Source organism: Accipiter gentilis, chromosome 6 (genome assembly GCF_929443795.1).
Source record: "Accipiter gentilis chromosome 6, bAccGen1.1, whole genome shotgun sequence".
Classification (NCBI taxonomy): domain Eukaryota; kingdom Metazoa; phylum Chordata; class Aves; order Accipitriformes; family Accipitridae; genus Astur; species Astur gentilis.
The window spans coordinates 11,862,422-11,880,061 of NC_064885.1; the positions used below are offsets into that span (position 1 = coordinate 11,862,422).

At 43.2% G+C, this 17,640-nt stretch overlaps 1 protein-coding gene across 1 annotated transcript in view; it reads left to right on the top strand.

The window, feature by feature from the left end:
* GALNT17 (polypeptide N-acetylgalactosaminyltransferase 17) overlaps positions 1-17,640 on the top strand; it is a 218,605-nt gene that overhangs the window by 123,813 nt on the left and 77,152 nt on the right. Inside the window, exon 6 of the mRNA XM_049803791.1 lies at positions 16,379-16,496. Coding sequence (XP_049659748.1) covers positions 16,379-16,496 — 118 coding nt within the window. The remainder of the gene's footprint in view (positions 1-16,378; positions 16,497-17,640) is intronic.

Here is a 17,640-nt window from a genome sequence, read left to right on the forward strand (position 1 = left end):
ACATGAATTAGCATCATATGTTTCTGCTTTAATTAAAACCTGCAAGTTGCTGGAAGAGGTGGGGCAGACACAGAGGCCTTAGCTTTCGTACTGAGCTACTCTGTCAAAATCCTGAAGATTGTGGCTAAAATCCTTTCCCTTACTGAAGCTGATTGCAAAACTCTTTCTCCTCTTGAGCCAAGATTTTCCATTTATTGAAGAGGGAGGGGGGTAGGATTTAGGCCTGGTGTTATTTATTGTTGCGAAAGCTCTGCTATGGGACGTGCTTTGCAGAAGGAAAAGCTTGACTTGCCTGTTTTCATTTGCATGTATCCAAGTTACAACTCCTGCATGCTGTTTCAGTAAGCAGACAGTGCCCCTTCCCCACTTGGAAGTAGTGAGCTTCCAAACCAGGACTGAGATTAGACCTCAAGCCTCGTTCATGTCTGGATGCATTTCATTTTGGCTGAGACATCTCTAAAGAGGTAAAGAAGTGTTGTGGCTTGGAAAAACTTGTGCTCAAATATCCTGCTGAGAGGTCAGAGATGTTCACATTTGGATTGAACATGTTGCTGCTCCACAGGGTGTAAATCAGCTGGTGTCAGCAACCCTTGCTTAAACGTGTCTTCTTGTAACCAAGGGTAGGCGCAGTGAATAAGATGTGTGTGTTGCCTGCTATGGCTTATACAGTGTATCTGCCCACGCTGAAAAATATTCAGGAAAATAATAAAAACAAACAAGGTTTTAAGATCTCCTCTGCAAGAATAGTTGCGATGCTGAATTCATGCAGTTCTGACTACAGACCTACACAAATGTTGTCCCATTAAGGAATTACTCTTGCAGATTTTTCTGAAGCAGCAGGATTATGATTTGCTGCTCTTGAGTCTGTATCTAGTGGATTTGGGGGGCAGTTGGGCAATGGTGGGGCACTGCCTCTCCTCCTGCATCATAGGATCCATCATGGGACATGATCATCCTTGAAGAGCACTGTGTGTTATTTTTCCAGTCAAAATGGTCTAAATCAAATGCAAAGGATGGTTGAAACAGGCAAGTGGTAGGCATGAAAATAATCTCATAACATGCAGGGCACAGAGAATGGGATGGGGGAAAAGGAAGCACAAAAGGCTGTTAGCCAGAGCACCAACCTCTTTCTTTTCTGTTTAGCCTCAGCTTCCCTTAAAATTCCTGCTGTTTATTCACTTTGCCCACATGGGAGCCAGAAGCCTTCCTGCTCTTTTCTGTCAAATTAAATTAATGGGGAGGAAAAACAACCACACAGATGCTCTAAATCCCAGGCTAATACTGCAGAGTTTTGGCTCCTGCATCTGATTCTCAGTGTGGTTCAAAAGCAGCTCTGGAGACGCTCAGGGCACTCAGAAAGGCAAAAGAGCAACAATTTTTGTGTTTAAATTGAGAGCTGAATTTTTCATCGAGTTCTGGAAGGTGAGATGTGGAATCAAATCCTGGATTTGTCTGTGATGCATATGTGTGCATTTATGATGGAGCTGATTTGCTGCGGGCAATGCATAGGAGTCTTCCATTGACTACACTGGCCAGATGAGCTTTTTTGCTAAAGTAATAGTATAAAAAAATTTTTGGGAAGCCTCTGTGAGCACGAGGGAAGCGTCTCCCCCATCTGCAGCTCCCTCATTCCAGCAAACCACCTGGGAGAGACAGAGATGGAAACCCAGCTGCTTGCACAGAGCAACATGCATGTGCTTTGGCGATTTGACTTTTTTTGGGGGGCAATTTGATTTTTCTAAGATCACTTGAAGTTTTCTCTCTGCCCTGTAACTCTTTGCAGCCAGCACAGGACTGGAGAATAGCTCCAGATCAAATGGCCCCAGTCACAAATGCACTGGCATGAGCGACTGCAGCCACTTAAGGGCAGAACAGTTGTGTCCTGTAGATGCAGATATTATTTTTGTGCAGGGGAATAATTAAGACAAAGATTGCGGTGACAGTCGCAGCATAGCATCAGCCGTCTGCTTACTTTTTGCTTGTTGTATTTTCAAGTATGGAGAAAAGCCAAGGGGAGAGTGAAATGGCCTTTTGACTTTAACTATATCTAAGAACCCAGATCATCCTTCTGTAAACAGCTTTGATTTGGCTCTTTATAGGCAGCTTGGACCTTCTCCTGCCATCATTGCACCTCTCTGTGATAGCATGTGCTCTCCTATCATAGTTCCTCTTTCAGCACTTTCTTTCCTTTTCTTTCTTGATACCTGGATGACTGGGTTACAAAGGGTGCTCTCACATGCTCCAGATTTAGTGCTGTAATCTCATGGTGCTGCTGGAAGTTTTGCATAAGTGTTGCTATGTGCATGGATTTGCCTTTTCTCTTAAGAACTGTTGGAGGGTGGGGGGAGTTTTGCAAACCTTCAGGTGAATGGAAGCAGTTTTATCAGTATTAATTATAATGAGCTGTTTTGGGCTCAGTGAAAGCTGAAGACTGGATCAGGATAAGAGTGAAATCAGGGATCTGAAGCTATTGGAGCTACTCGTGGTCAATGCCAAGGACAGATTCAGAGTTTTGCTGAGTTGGAGCCTATATGAAGATCAGGAGTAAGCACTGATCCTATGGAAAATATATATTCTGGGGTTCTTTCACTTAGCCATCTTTTAATGGAAAACATATTATTAAAGTAGGTATTGCTTGCAAGATTAAGACCAAAATTTGCTAAGCAGTATTTCTAAACACTGATGGATAGATTTTATGAGAGCAAAGCTTTGGTTTGGTTTGTTTTTCTCCAATTTGGGAGATGCTCCCAGCAGGACAGCTTGTTTCCACAGTGTCTTTTGCTGTACCCTACTTCCCCTGTTAATGCTGCACATCTGCAGGCATAAAGCAGCAATTTCTAAAAATGTCTACGCTACACAGTGTTTTGTATGACAATATTCTTTTACTTTTTGAAAATTGCTAGGCAAGAATCTCTAAAATGTATCACAAGTCATCAGTGTGAGTTAAAATGGTTTTCTTAATTCAGAGTGAATTCTTCAGCGAGAGCATGCCATCCACAATTTAGTCTCTCAACTGTTAAAATGTCAGATTCTTGCCTCTCAATTAAAGCAGGGATGGTAAAGTGGGACCTCAGTAAAGAGGTTCTTCAGCATAGCATTAATGCTGAAGTGTTCAGATGTGTTTCACGTGCAAATTATGAACCTTTTCATTATAGCACTTGTCCTGTGTAGGTTATGTACAGGTTTACCCCACGGCTTCAGAAGAGTTTGGTTTTGCTGTTCACTCCCCATTTCTGATTGACTCCTTAATGTTGCAGCCTGCTATTAAAAAGCAGCCTCCTTCTGCAACTGGCCCTGGCAACCAAGAGGTTGGAACTTCCCTTGCCTCCCGTGCTATTCTGTGGTCCATCCTTAGACTGTTAAAATCAACATGTTTTTTCTGATTAAAGGCAAAAGTGGAGTGAAAGTGCTTTTGGCTCTTTTGGCATGTGGTAGAAAGAGGGCATAGATATATAGAAAGAAAGGGCATAATTGTTATTCCATGTAGTAAAACTGGCAGTGATTCCTAGCACATGCCTTTTTTCTTTGTCTTTCCTTCCCACTGTTAATTTTGCACAAGCAAGAAGCCTCTGCGAATACACTTTAAAAATGCAATTTAAATTAATACTTGTTTGTCCAAGAATCAGAAGGCAGTTTGGATTGAAGGCATGGAGCATGTCCTCACAGTATGAACTCCTTGCAACTCTTGGTTTGGTTTAATGGTCTTTGGATTTGCAGGACTCTGCAGACCATCCACTGATAAAGTTTCCCCACTAATCTGACTTCTTTTCTAGGAGTTCAGACACTGACATCCACTCCCTCCAGTTTTTTCCAGACCATGGATTCAATCACAAAGTCTTGATTTGTTTAAAGCCTGCAGCGTGTTGGAGGTCTGCCAGGGCAAACTGCAGATCCTTTCCCCCAAGGAATCTGATGCTGCTTAACTTTTAGGCAAAACACAAATAAAAGAGTCAGCCTTTTGGCCATAAATGTTTTATAGCATGGGATAAATGCTTTGTTAGCAAAATGAGAATGGCAAAGCACTTGGAATTCCCTGTCTAAAAATGTCACCTTCCTCTAGAAAACAGGAGCAGCTCCCTCTCTGCTCCTGGCTGCATTTTTATGCATCAAGCTACAAAACTGTATTGCAGAGCTGAAAACTCAGCCATCTCAAATACCCTTCCACACAACCTGCACCATGATGGGTGACAGGCAGTCCCCTCCATCTCCTGGAGAGGAGCCCGAGCCCATGCCCATGCCAAGCGCGGGGTGCGGGTAACCAGCCTTCCCTTCACCTTCTCCCTTTTAGTCCTGGGAACCTTGTTGCCAAACTGGTTGTGAACTGCAAGAAGGCACCGGCAAACACAGCTACATGAACATTCGTGCTGACTTCTCCAGTTTGACTGTGTATAGTCAGTGTATGATGTTATATGCCTTGCGATGACCATTTGAAGGGGAAAAAGGACCTACTTTCCGCATTTCTTTTGCTCGCTGAATGCTGACTTCAGACCAGCTCCTGTCATGTTAAGTGTACAAGTTAAATCCTGGCTCTTCATCAGGTCCAATTCTTCTTGGGCTGATGCTGCGGTTACACAGTATGGCTAAGCCCATACATCCCAACTTGCGCAGTTGCCTAATTATCAGGTGCCAGAGAGTGCAAGCTGACTGGGGATGTACACTGGCTGCTTACACGAGTGACCTGCAATTCAAACACCTTATTTGGTTTTTTTTCCTAAACTTTGAAGGTGAACTCTTGCTGCCAAGGAGCTTGCTGAGAGTTTTGCCAACAACTTCAAGAGAGCCTTGAATCCAAGTTCTTAATTTAGAAAATCAATGCATTTGGTGTTTTTTTGGTTGTTTTATTTTTTTAAAAAAAAACAGCCCCAAAAACCCAACAACAAAATCTTAAAAACCACAGCAAACTGACTCTGAGTGTGTTCACGTTGAGCGTGCCCCATTCCAGCAGAAGTCAGTTACAGGCTAGACTTTTGCTCAGGCTTTGAGATTTGTACCAACTTGAAGTCAGTAGATCATTACAGTTTCATTGCTTGCACTGTGATCAGCATTGCTTCATGCCACCTTTTCAAAGAGTTCTTGCATTAGAAGTAGTGGTCCCCAACCTGTGCATGTCTGAGAGGAAATGCACAGAGCCTTAAAATTTTCATAGGTCTTTTGGTGTGATAAATGTACCTGGGATGGCATGTGATTTCTGCTTTTGAAGCTGTTGGCCCTAAGTTGTCTGACCCTTAAACAGGCAGTTTGGTTAAATCCCTTTGCAAATATTGGGACATCTGATTTGTGGCTAGGTAGATCTGCTCTAATCCAGATGGAGGTGAATCCAAAACAGCTTCTCCACCTCTGAGTTTCCTTACCTGGCAATCATCTTTACTAAGTTTGCATTTACATTTTGATACAGTTCTTCCCACGTTAATTTTTCTTTTTCTACCTGCTTCACTCAGTGTTTAAAATAAAACAAACCCCAAACCCTGAGAAATGAGAGTGACATTTACTATTAAATGCTGGAGGCACAAAATGTATCTGTTATATTTCTCAGGAATTGTGCTTCTGTGCTATGGATGCGTGAAGGGTAAGATAAACCTGAGAGCTGCCCTCCCTACGAATAGGCTTGTATCAAGTAGTTGTCAAATTAAATGCATTACTCAGCTTCTTTGAGGTGCTTACAGGGCTATTTCAGTGCACTCTCATTTACCCATGAAGTGAAACTGCTTCATCTGTCAATAACTATTACTCACGTCCCTATTCTTTGTACCAGCCTATCATGAATGTAAACGCATTCACCTAAATTCTGTCTGCAGAAATATCTATGAAATTCCCAATAACGTCAGTCTCCTGAATCTTTAACTTCAACATCCATTACAGCCATGTATCAGAGAGCAACATGGGGCTGTGCAAAACTAACTAATAATGAGGAGCACAGTCATCACCCAACGCACATTTCTGATAGTGCCTTGAGTTTAGTGTTTAGGAGGAATTTAGGTTTAGGAAGTACTTCTGAGTGTTTGAAGGAAACAAGGACCGGTTGGTGAGTTGTGGTTACGCTGTAGGTTTGAAAGTGAGTGTGCAAAATAACCCTCCTGTGGAAGAGGTGCTGTGTGACTGCATTCACAAGCACAGCTAGGCGTAATGATGGCATTAATCTTTCACTGTTCTTTTATTCATGTTGTTTCTTAGAGACTGGCTGAGCTGACAGGGACTTGTGCTCTGTTCCTACTTGTCAAGGGAATTACTTTTAAACTCTATTTTGTGACAGCCCACAGTTTTATTTGTGTGTTTGTCCCCAGATGCATGGTTTTGGCTTGCAGCATCTTTGTTACAGGCAATGATTCACCGAGAGAGGTTTCTCTCCTGATTTCTGGGGTTTGGCTTGAGTGTTCAGAGAATAAAAATGGCATTTCAGCTGTAAACAGAGCAGGTTTGTTCTAGAGTGATACTCACATGCATGACCCTCAGAGCCCATCTTCATATTATCACCACCTTTAAAAAGCCAACTTAACTGTAGTACTGCAGTTTCTTTCATTTTTCATTTGATAGTCACTTGAAGCAAGTTTAGAAGTGCTATAAGCGCTACATTGGAGAAATGCTTTTTGGGTTTGCACGATTAACCATGAATGTCTTCCTTGTGATGTCGTATATCTTCATCGAAGAAGGGTGAAAAGGAGCCGTCTGGTTGGGATAGGACCCAGCCACCGTGTGGTATCTGCCTCCCGAACTCCCCTGCTTGGACTGGTCTGTATAGATGCGTGTAAGTGCAGACGTGTGCTTTGCCTAATAGGTGGGGTGGTGGCACAGTCTCCTTCAGCTGGGTTTTTTTGGAAGAAAGCAGTTGTGGCTCGTGTTTCTGTGCTGAGCTCATTCCTCTCCATGTGAAGAGAAGCTGAGAGTAGAGCCCCTGGGGAGTGCTCGCTAAGATGTGGGAGCCTGGCAAATTAAATGGGGATGCTGGTTTTCCTGTTCTAGGACACAACACGCTGACCAAGTCCCATTTTGGGTACTGAGGGGTCTTTGGCAGCTCAGATCAACCCCCCTGATCCTTCACTCTGAATCCTGATCCTTCGGCTCCAGCTTGGTGCTTTAACCGGGGCACAGCTTGTTGCTGCGTTAGGCTGAGAGTTGTGTCTGAGGCAAAGAGAAGTTTGTTTACCTGTGACATTTGTTTGCCGTGATTTTTATGCTAGGTGAAGAGGAAGAACATGACTGGAAGTCAACCGCTTTGCTGCCCTTGAGAAAAAAATATATTTGTGTTAAAAAAAGAAAAGTAAATAACATGTTCTGTTAAGTGCCTGTTAATTACACATATTACATCTAAAAGTAATTATCATTTAATTAGCAGTCTGGCAACACTGAAAAGAGATGAAGTTACAGTTACGTTGCATTTGTTACTGATAGTAAGTGAAGGGTCATATTCCTGATGAAGCAATTCCTGCAGAAGCAATTTGGACCGGCCCTTTGGCGAGTGTGAGCAGCACCGCGAAGCCGAACCCACCAAGGCTGGGGGCTGCAGCAAGTAGGACAGCAGAGACCCAGAGTGGTACCAAACTGTGCCCACTGCAGGTTTTCCATAACTGCTATCTACTTCGTCTATAAGGAATTAGATGCTCCCATTTGAAACCAGTGGAGAGTGGGACTAGAATTAGATATCGGATTAGATGAGTGTGTGCAGTCTTTGACACCCAAACTCTCGTCTCCATCCTAGGTATTTCTAAGGATAAACATTTGGTCTTTTTTTTTTTTTCTTTTCCCTTTCCTGCATCAAACATTTTGTTATAAGTCAGGGGTCAGAAGTGCCAAAAGATCATGTGTTAGAGGAAATAAAGTACAAGACGTCTTTCACCTTCATAGAGGTGAAATCCTAGCATTCACCTGCTCTTGTGTCACTGGGGTTTTTGAAGTGGTGCAAGTGCAAATCCTTAAATCTAGGACTATATAAAAACATTGTCTTCTTGAGGAACTGGGAAATGGTTTAAAGGTGTTGACGGCCTAGCTGTGTGTGTTAAATCCAAGTTATCTAGGAGGACTGGTGAAGGCACCTCCTATTCTGTTCAGAGCTGCCCAGTGAGGTGGATTTCAGTTGCTGCCAGTCAGCAGAAATGAGGTTTTAAACTACTTCTGGCAAAACTTTGAAGCCAGTGCCTGACGTTGCCCTGGGGAGTTATGCATCTCCAACGTGGAATAAATAGGTCTGATTTGCATAGACAAACACTACCGTTTTAATGAAAAGTTCATGTGGGATTGAAAACCCCTGAATAAGCTGTTCAGGAGGGTGCCTGCCACTTGCATTGAAGAGGCGACTGATAGTCGATAGTAGGAAGAGACCATGACCTCCTGTTGATTAATCTTTAAAGGTATGTGCTCTCCTTACCTACTCCACATTAAGTAACAGCAGCTTTCCTTCGCGCAGTGTGGTGATACACAGCATGGGGAAGAGACTCTGATTTACTCTCACCTCCCGGCAAACTGCTTTGCAAACTGCTTTGTTTGTTAGAATTTTATCTCATGTTGGTTAACTTGTTTTAACTAATGACATACTAGAAAACATCTATATTCCTAGTGGAGCCAAGGCTTTGTGGCTTAGCTCCTGGGTTTGATTACAAGATGTACTCTGGCTGGATAATTTCTGTGCAAATAAAATGTAACAGCAATTTCCGTGTCTGCTTTGAGTGTAAGACCTTTAGGGGACCAGTCATACAGGAAAAGTAAAACCAGGTTAACTAAAGACTATGCCTTTCTGACTCTTCATCCATGCTAATCTGTGCTCCCCTTTGTATTCTGTCTTGATGTGCAATAGCTTTCCAGACAGGGAAAGTATTTTTCTTGCTATGTTTTACGCATTTTTCAGTAGCTTCAAATATGTGCCAGTGCATATGTGAAAGTTGTGCTCTGTTTTGTCTCAGCCTCCAAATCTGAGACTCTGTACTGCCTCTCCTGTAGGACTGTCCGTAATAAATCACTACGAGTGATCACTATTATTTCCCCCACTTCTGCCTTTGTGAATAAATGGGACACAATTAAGGGTCAAACCCCCAGCGTACTGATATTTGCAAACGTGCAGTTGTGCTACAGTGACTTGTGGGAAGGAGCCTCTTTCCCCTGTGCTCTAGGGAGGCACCCAGGCTCATTGCTGTGGCCCAAAGGGTTCACACCGAATGCGAATGACTGGGTTTCCCTCTGAGTGCCTGTCTCTGCACCGCCTCCAGGAATAGCTCAGCAACTGCCATTAAATTAGCTAAAATGAAGAGCCATCTTTTAAGTAGATCCCAAGGGAGAATCCTTTAATTGCAACTATTTCCTCAAAACCATTCCTGAACAGAGACAGAGTCCCACTTGAAGGGTAATTATCAGATTTACTTTCTCCAAGGTGACTTCTTCAGGGCTTGTACTCTGAGACTTAGAACTGCACACCTCAGATGCTGCGATGCAGCATTGCTCCCCCGTGTACACAGAAGGTGCAGGACTGGGGCCGTCGGAGTTGGCACCTTGCACAATTGCCAGCGCTTGGGTGAATGATGGAGAACAGCCAAAACACCTTCTGCAAATTCTCGTGACCCTGAGCAAGGCTCGCTCCCATTTTATGGCTGTTGGTCTGGAAGGGTTTATCGAGGTTGATGTTTTTTGCTGAGGTCCCAACAAAATGGCTGTAGGAGATGGTTAGGCAGTTGGCATGTGGCCTAAGTGTCTTCTGCTTCCAGGTGGCTAGAGTTGGGGATGATTACTACCTGCTCATGAGCATTTTGACAGCCTATAGCAGCACACATCAGTACAAAAACTCCTGCTAAAAGTGCTGAAGAAACAGGAGCGTGGAGGTGGGTGCTCAGGCATCTGGTGATTTTTAGTGCTGGGACATCCTTGGGTTTTCTAGAATATACAAGGAAGGAAAATGCTTTTAGGCAAACAACTTCACAGCAGTTTTTATCCTGGAGGGGAAGTTTTACAGCTGAGTTACAGTCCTGAAGTTTGGACCTGTAAATAGAAATCTGCTTTAGGCTGGCGTGCTGTATCTTACTTAGCACACCATGGGCACCATAAGGGTATGCATGCAGCTTTTGTTGCTGCTGGTGGCTTAAAGCAAGGTTAGAAACAGCAAATTGTGCATGCAATTCCTCACAAGTTTATTAACTATCAGTGCTTTTCTCACCATAGATGACTTAAATTGGGGGGCGGGGGGTCTGGCATACAAAGCAATATTGGGAGTTAATTCAGCAACTCCAGTGTGGAAGTCAGTAAACTGATTTATAAATGCTTTTTCTCAAGAGCATCTAGGTATTATACTCATCTGACAGATGAGGAAACAGAGGTACAAAGAAGTTCAATGCTTTGCCTGAGGTCCCAGAGCGAGCAGCTTCTTGACATGGAAATCGGAGCAGGCATACAACAGTGACAAAGTCAGATCTATCTTGAGCAAGGTCACAGACATGGGTAGACATAATAGGTATTTTAAAAAATACATAGTTTTCACAGCTTCTTTGCCATTAAAAGTTTAAGTCATATTAATCTCCAGTAAATTCAGAAAAGGCATTCAATCTAGCATCTCTTTTATGTGGTATCTTTTATTTTTAATTTGTTTCGCAGATTCTGTAGTACTTAGCGACAGCGGGAAAATAAACCCATTTGAAACAGACAATTAACCAAGGTCACTGGGGCAGGAAAGCTAGAATTATTCAAGAAACAACTATTGCAGATGCCATCCTGGGGATAATATTAAGCAAGGTATGCTGCTGTGGGCTAAAATGCCATTCCTTCACAGAAATTTTATTACATTCTTGTGAAAGAGATCCCGCTTTTATCTGCCCAAGCCATTACGCAGGCAGTGAAGGGAAGCTGAGAGTGTGGCTCCTGCCTGACTCCGCATCTGCATGTAGATGCCCCGCTGTAGGAGGCAGAAGCAATATATATTTCTCCTTTGGAGATGCACTACATGTGTGACATTAGCTTTTGGGCTTTTGCGATCAGTGTCTTGCCCTCGCTCTTGTGCACTGCTGTTAGCTGCCTCCTGCAGCTGCCCTAGTGCTCACATACTCTTCCATTACTGCAAAGTTCTTAAATTAATGATCTGAAGTTCACTTTCAAAGGAAATAACCGTTGCAGACACCCAGGCTGTGTCTGCCCTGCATGTTTGCTTTTGGGGGAAGCTGGGCCAGGGCTAAGGGGTGAGACGGGGCACCATGCAATTGTCATCGCAGTTGCGGAGCTCATGGGCAGGAGGGCTGTGAGGGCTGGTGCCAGGCAGGAGGGTGCTGCCTCGTCCTCATCCTCTTCCTCGCTGGTGCCTCCTGGATGTGGCCGAACCCTCTCTGAGGACAGGGGAAGGACAACAAAGTGTGGTGGTGGGGTGGAGCTGCCGAAGATGACAGGCAGGCTGGGCGAGGCCAGGTTTGTCTTTGGGCCTCTGGTTCGCTCTGCCTGGCCCTGCTGTTTCCTTGTAGAGGGAGTTGTTTTGTCTTGGCGTAATCTTATTTCAGAGAAGAACAGGGTCGCTTCCAGCTCCAGGCTCTGCCTGAACCTCTCCTGTCACAGTCTCGTCACTCCACAGGCCCCAAGAGCCAGGTCAGGCTCTGCAGGGCAGTTCCCAAGGATGCGGATGGTCACTAAGCCAAGTGCAACTGAAAAATGGGCTTGTTGTTTTCCAATTAATTTTTGATTCATTCGGTTCCTCTCCTCTTGCATTTCTCTGCCCCCCAAAAGCTGAGGGACCAGAGGTTTCCTCTGTGGCTTTGCAGTAATACTGACTGCAGATCCCTGTGAGAACAGCACATCGCCTGGGGACGGCAGCAGCCCCGGGGTGGCCCTTGGGGTGCTCAGCAGAGACGCTGCCCCTCTGCGACCCCAGAGCCATCCTGCTGTGGTCAGACTGGGCCCGGTCTGTGTTCCGCAGGGGGCTGGGCCGGCCAGAAAGGCAGCCAGAGCGGGAGGGCTCATATCTGGGGTCCCCTTGCGAGGCCGAGCCGTCCCTAAGCCCCCGAGACACAGCTTGTTGCCAGTGAAGCAAAGGGTTTTGCATGGTCTCTGCCCCATGGAGGGCTGCTGCCTGTGGGCAGGGTCTGATTAACCCTGTCTTATGACCAGGGGGGTCAATCCATCATGCCACATGCTTGTATTTAATTTCCACGTGCTTATTCTCTTGCTATAAACCTGTGTTTTTCATTCCGGTCTTTATTTATCCTGCAATATGTTCACTGTGCCACAAATGCAGAAGCACAGGTGACAGCACTGACAGTTGTTTCTGTTTGCATATCAGGTCCTTAATTTTGTCTATGGCCAAATGAAAATCAAGCGTTTTATCGTAGAGTGTCACGTAAAAATAAAGATGGTGTTCTTCCTTACTCTGCTATCATCAGGGAAGTAATTGATAGGCCACTATTTAAAGCCACAGGCTTAATTTGAATGAATTTGATAATTTACCTATAATTTTCTACATATTAAGGGTTTGTTAAATTTAAGTCGTGGAGTTCAGAGTTTCCCAGTGTTTCCTGCTGAGATGCTGGCTCCCACCAGTGACCCCCAGCTGAAACGCAGAGGTACAGACAGGCAGCACGAGTGGGAAATTGTGCACGTTTTGGACAAGACTGAAATACCAAAATGGAAAATTAGATGTTTGAATTTGGTATGTTAAATTAGGAATGGCAAGTTTGGGAAAGGGACAAATAATGCCTTTCTGGGCAGGTAAAGGACCATCCTAAATTTGCTAAATGCAGTGCCGTGTCTCCTAAAGCAGTGGGATTTTGTTGTTGAAGGTGAACAACTCCGTGATTGAAGTTCATTAAAAACAACAGCAGTTTAATGGAAACTGGACACCCCAGCAGTTCTTAAAGTATATTCTCAGTCTTCTTGTGCTCGGTGGTATGACTGCTAATTATTTTTTTAATATCTTTTTTCCTACATATTTTATAACTTGCACTTTAGTATAAAATTGGAAGCAAAATCCAATTGTGTAGGAAAATTTAATTTCCTTGAATTGAAGAAGCAATCTACTTGAGACTTTTTAATCATTAGATGATAACCGTGCACTAAAGAAAGGAAGACCATTAAAGTAACTTAATAGACTAGGATAAACGTTTTCCCCTGTATCTTCTTCATCTTTATTTAGAGATTCATGCTGAGGATATTTCATAAAAGCTGCTCTTCTTGACCTTTCGTCACTTACTGTAGAGAGGAAGCAGCCAGAATAATGGCAAGGAACTAACGCTATGGATTTCTGGATACGCAACCAATAATTCCACTGAACATCTCTGTTCATCCTTTCCTGCCAAATTCTGCTTTTCCTTTCTCATTAAAGAAAGAATAGCTTTTGGGACAAATAAAAATGCATTTGGCTGAGCTGTGTGATTTTTAAAAACAAACTATGTTAATGCTTTTAATTAAGGGGCAGAGGAACAAGAGGCTTTATCAGCTCTTTGTCTGCAGGCCATTATTTCATTGTGGATGGGCTATCTATTATTGTAAATGTCCACCTTTTTGAAGGATTTACTACAAAATCAAATGGTGTTTGTATTTAAATTGTTGAGCGCTGCTTGATTCCTCATTTATTTAATATGGAGGCATTGTTACAAAGAAGAATGTAGCACTTAATTTGTATTGCTTGAGGGACCCCAGATCCACTCGGGAGCGCTGCTTTGCATGCTTCACGGTATTGTGTGTTGAAAACAGAATGTAAAGCAAAATGAAGAAGAAGAAAATTTGAAGGTGAAGTTACAAAATCCCAATCAGACTGTTTCTAAGAGCATTTTGGAAAGGATTGGTGACTCTGTGGTCTATAAATTGAAGTAATGTTGCAAAATAATGATGAAAATGCTTTCTTGGGCTACAGCTCCTGTGCATGGCTGTTGAGCAGCTTCCAGTTCAGAAAACCTTGTTGATCTGGTGGTGAGTTCCCAGTGATCCACATATTGGGTCAGAAATGCAGTCTCATTTGTCTGAAACATTCACCTGGATTTTCTTCTGGCTTTAACTCTTCTCTGAGTGCCTTTAACAGACCTAACAGGTTTTAACTGGGGAGGTCAAAGGTTCCTGTGCTCCCCCACACCTATTCCCAGTGGAGGAGATGAACTGGGTTGTTCATGCTCCATGTAAAACCAGAGCAACTTACCCTTCTATTTAATTCTAGGAGTTAATCTAGGATAATGGAGCTATTAGATTTGGCATCTGTAACATGGTTATCATTTCAGAAAGAATTGTTTCTGCTAATGGCAGTTAACTTGCTACAAATAAAGCAATAGAATTGAAATCTTAAGTACTAGAGTGGCAGCAAACCATGAAACATTATACTGCTTATGGGAAGGAAGGCCGAGCTTGCTGTCGGGGAAGAAATCTATTGAAAAAGCCCCGATGGATTCCAATTGTAACTAATTTAATATGGCAGCAGCATTCAGCTCTTCTACCAGTCTATTAAAAGTGTTAAAATGGCTATAAATAATAATACTTAAGTGGCTAGAACTCTTCATCCAAGGAGCTCCAGGGTTTCTCAAAGATTAATTCAGCCAGCTGCTGGCAGAGCCAAGCTGCAGGTCCCTTGGGGCTTATTGAGCCCTGCGGCTGCCTGGGGTGCATTGGGGACCCCAGATGCTCCTCTGGCAGATATGGACATTTTGCATAGTGTGGATGGGGAGGTTGAGCGTGGGCCTGATCCTTGCTATCTATAAGCTGTGTCTGGGTATATTCGAGGGTGCTTTCCTCCTCCGCGAGCCATAACTGCTTAGTTCAGCCTTGAATGTGCTCCACAGCATGGACAAGCTGTGAAATATGCTTTAAGCCAGGACTTTGGGGCTGTGGTTAAAACACATGACCCCGTTGCCCTGTTTCTACCTCAAGACCAGGTTCACGCTGGAGAAGGTGCATTTCTAAGTGGTGTGAGATTTCCAGGTATATGAGCTGCAATTGGTATTAGACCCTGCAATTCTTCCCCCGGCAGCACAAGGCAAGTGTCTCCTTAGGTCCAGGCAAGGAGCTGCAGAGGTGATCACCATCCCATTCTGCATGGTGGACCTTTCCCCTGCTTGAAGCTTTGAGCTCAGGGTGGGTGGAGGGGTTCTGTAGCTCCCCATAAGAGCAGACTCTGGCAGTACCTTGGCATGGCTGAGTGGTAAAATTCATTGTCTCCTCCATGCTGATCCCTCTAAGTGGATCCATGTTTTTTTTCTTTGCAGCATGGATTCAAATGAGAGCAAGCTAAAGGGGAGAATGTTTTTTACAGTTCTATTTTAGTACAGAAAATATCCCGGGGGGAAACTTTCCACTTACCGTAACTGCAACAGATTAGTGTATCCCCAAGCAGCAAGAGCATAATCATACGTTTTTGTTCAGTGCTGTGCTCTGTGGCAAAGTGTAATTTTATGGAGAAGGTCACAAGTGTTTAACCACTCAAAAAATACCCCCAAACATGATCTCAGCTTGTGTGAATCAGAGCAGCATCCTCATCTTAGGGAAGCTGTATCAGATGGAGACCTGGTACAAGGTAATGAGGGAGAGGCAGTGCATGTGTGCATGGCAGCCAGGGTCGTTAGTAAACACAATCATGTATTATGTTCATAAAATTGCATAGTTTTTATAAATTAACCCCTGACACCGAGTTTTTCCTCAATCTTTCTGCTATTCTGTTGATGTCAGTATTGTTAGTACTACTCTCATTTTTCTCTGTTATTTTCTCTGACTGGACACTGTGCTTGACTGCTCTTGCAGAGGTGGAGCCAAGCCGCACTGTTAGCTGGAGGGCACGAGGTTTTGCAGGAGAAACATGACAACTTGATCTCTAACCCAGAGCCCTGTCAGTATTGGTGGAACTGGGCAAATGCCACAGCAGTTGTTTCTGCAAACAGTTGTCTTGAGTTTTTAAAGGATTTGCTTCTGCAAATTTGCAATTTATCTTTTTGTCGCTGGTTGGTGATGACTCCTTTGTGATATAAAGAACCCAATCGGAAATCCTGTTTCACAGGATACCTTAAAAACTAGTGTCCTTCCTGAAGTCTACTATGTCACTAGACATGCTTGAAGAAAATAAGAGAGGAAATGCCATTATTACATTTCCTTCACTTATAGGGAATGGAAACCCAAAGAAGTTATGGCCTTGCCCATAGACACACCAAGGTGTTTGTGACAGAGCCAAGACCGGAAGGTTTTTCAGTAATTTAATCCTGAGACAACTCTTTCTACAGTCTATACAGCAGTCTCTACACAGTGGAATGAACTTGAATTGTGGACAATTTCATCGCAGTGGTAAAAGAATGTCTTCAAAGGCACAGAGCTCACTCATTGCCACAAAATCTCTGGGATAACTGGTGGCAGGAAGCATCTGAAGCCAACAGGAGCTTTGTAGAAATTAGCACTCAGTCCATTAAAAATTGGAACATGTCAATAATTGTGCATTTCTGTTGGTTTTGTCTTCATACAGGACGCCAGCAATGATCGGTTGCTCATTCGTTGTGCACAGAAAATTCTTTGGAGAGATTGGGCTTCTTGATCCTGGGATGGATGTGTACGGAGGGGAGAACATAGAGCTCGGCATCAAGGTTTGTGACACATTTGCAGGAAAATTGCACCTAAGAGTATTGAAGGAACCTAAAGCAACACTTTAACAAGTTAGCATAAACAGTTATTAGAATGCTTCAGGGGAACTGAGCATTGATGTGTTTTATAGCATTTAAATTTAAGTCTAAGGGGGGAAAATTACTTGCTTTTAGGGTGAGTGTAGCTTTTTCCCTTGGATTCTTCTCTGTCTTACCTGATGCAAAAAGCTACTGAGATGAGATGGTATGCCAACTTAAACAGGCCCTGGTGACATTGTCACACCATTGCTATGAGTTGTAGGTATCTTAAACACCAGGAAAAATATAGTGCTGTTTTTGTCACATGAACAGTCTTAGAGGGGCTGGCGGGACTCTTGTGAGTATCTCAAGAAGACACAGAGCCTGAAAATATTTGACAGGCATTTAGCATCTGCAAATAAAATATGTTCACAAACAGACAAAACCTGCTTTTAAAAGTGAAACACTCTTAGTCATGCTTTTAGAGCTGCCTCAGTGCATCTACGCAGACTTTCGTTGTTACAGAATCCACTGTGATGTCACTTGATTACTATGTACAATATTAGATGTTGCTTAGTGATTCAAGTGTTTACATACAATGAAGTGATTCATAAGCAATGAATTCAATGTTCAGAAGCAACTTGGGATTGCAAAGTCTATGGTGATTCTTCTAGGCATGTTTTAGAGTATAGCACTTGTACGTTAACAAGCTGATATGGAGAGGCTTGAGATTTATAACTGGAAAATTGAATTGACTGTGCTGTTGTAAAAATGAAAAATCATTGTTCGGTTCATAGATTTACCAGAGGATATTTGCTTTGCTGGCAAGTCAGAAGAAACTTAAGAAATCTATTGTTGTTGGCTACAGGGAGCAATAATCTCACTTAAACAAGAGAATAGAAATTAAAGGTTTTAAATATGCCACATAGCTGTTCTCCATATGAAGTAATTATTGCAAATCATCATGCAGCTCACTTCTTGGGTCTAGAGAGATCCCACTCTAAACCAGTCTTCTGTTGTGGCTATCCTTGTTTGTTTGTTTGTGGGATTTTTTAATAATATCATTGTGGAACTAGTCTTCTCACAATTAGTAATTCAATCCATCTGCTAGGTTTTGGGGGATTTCATG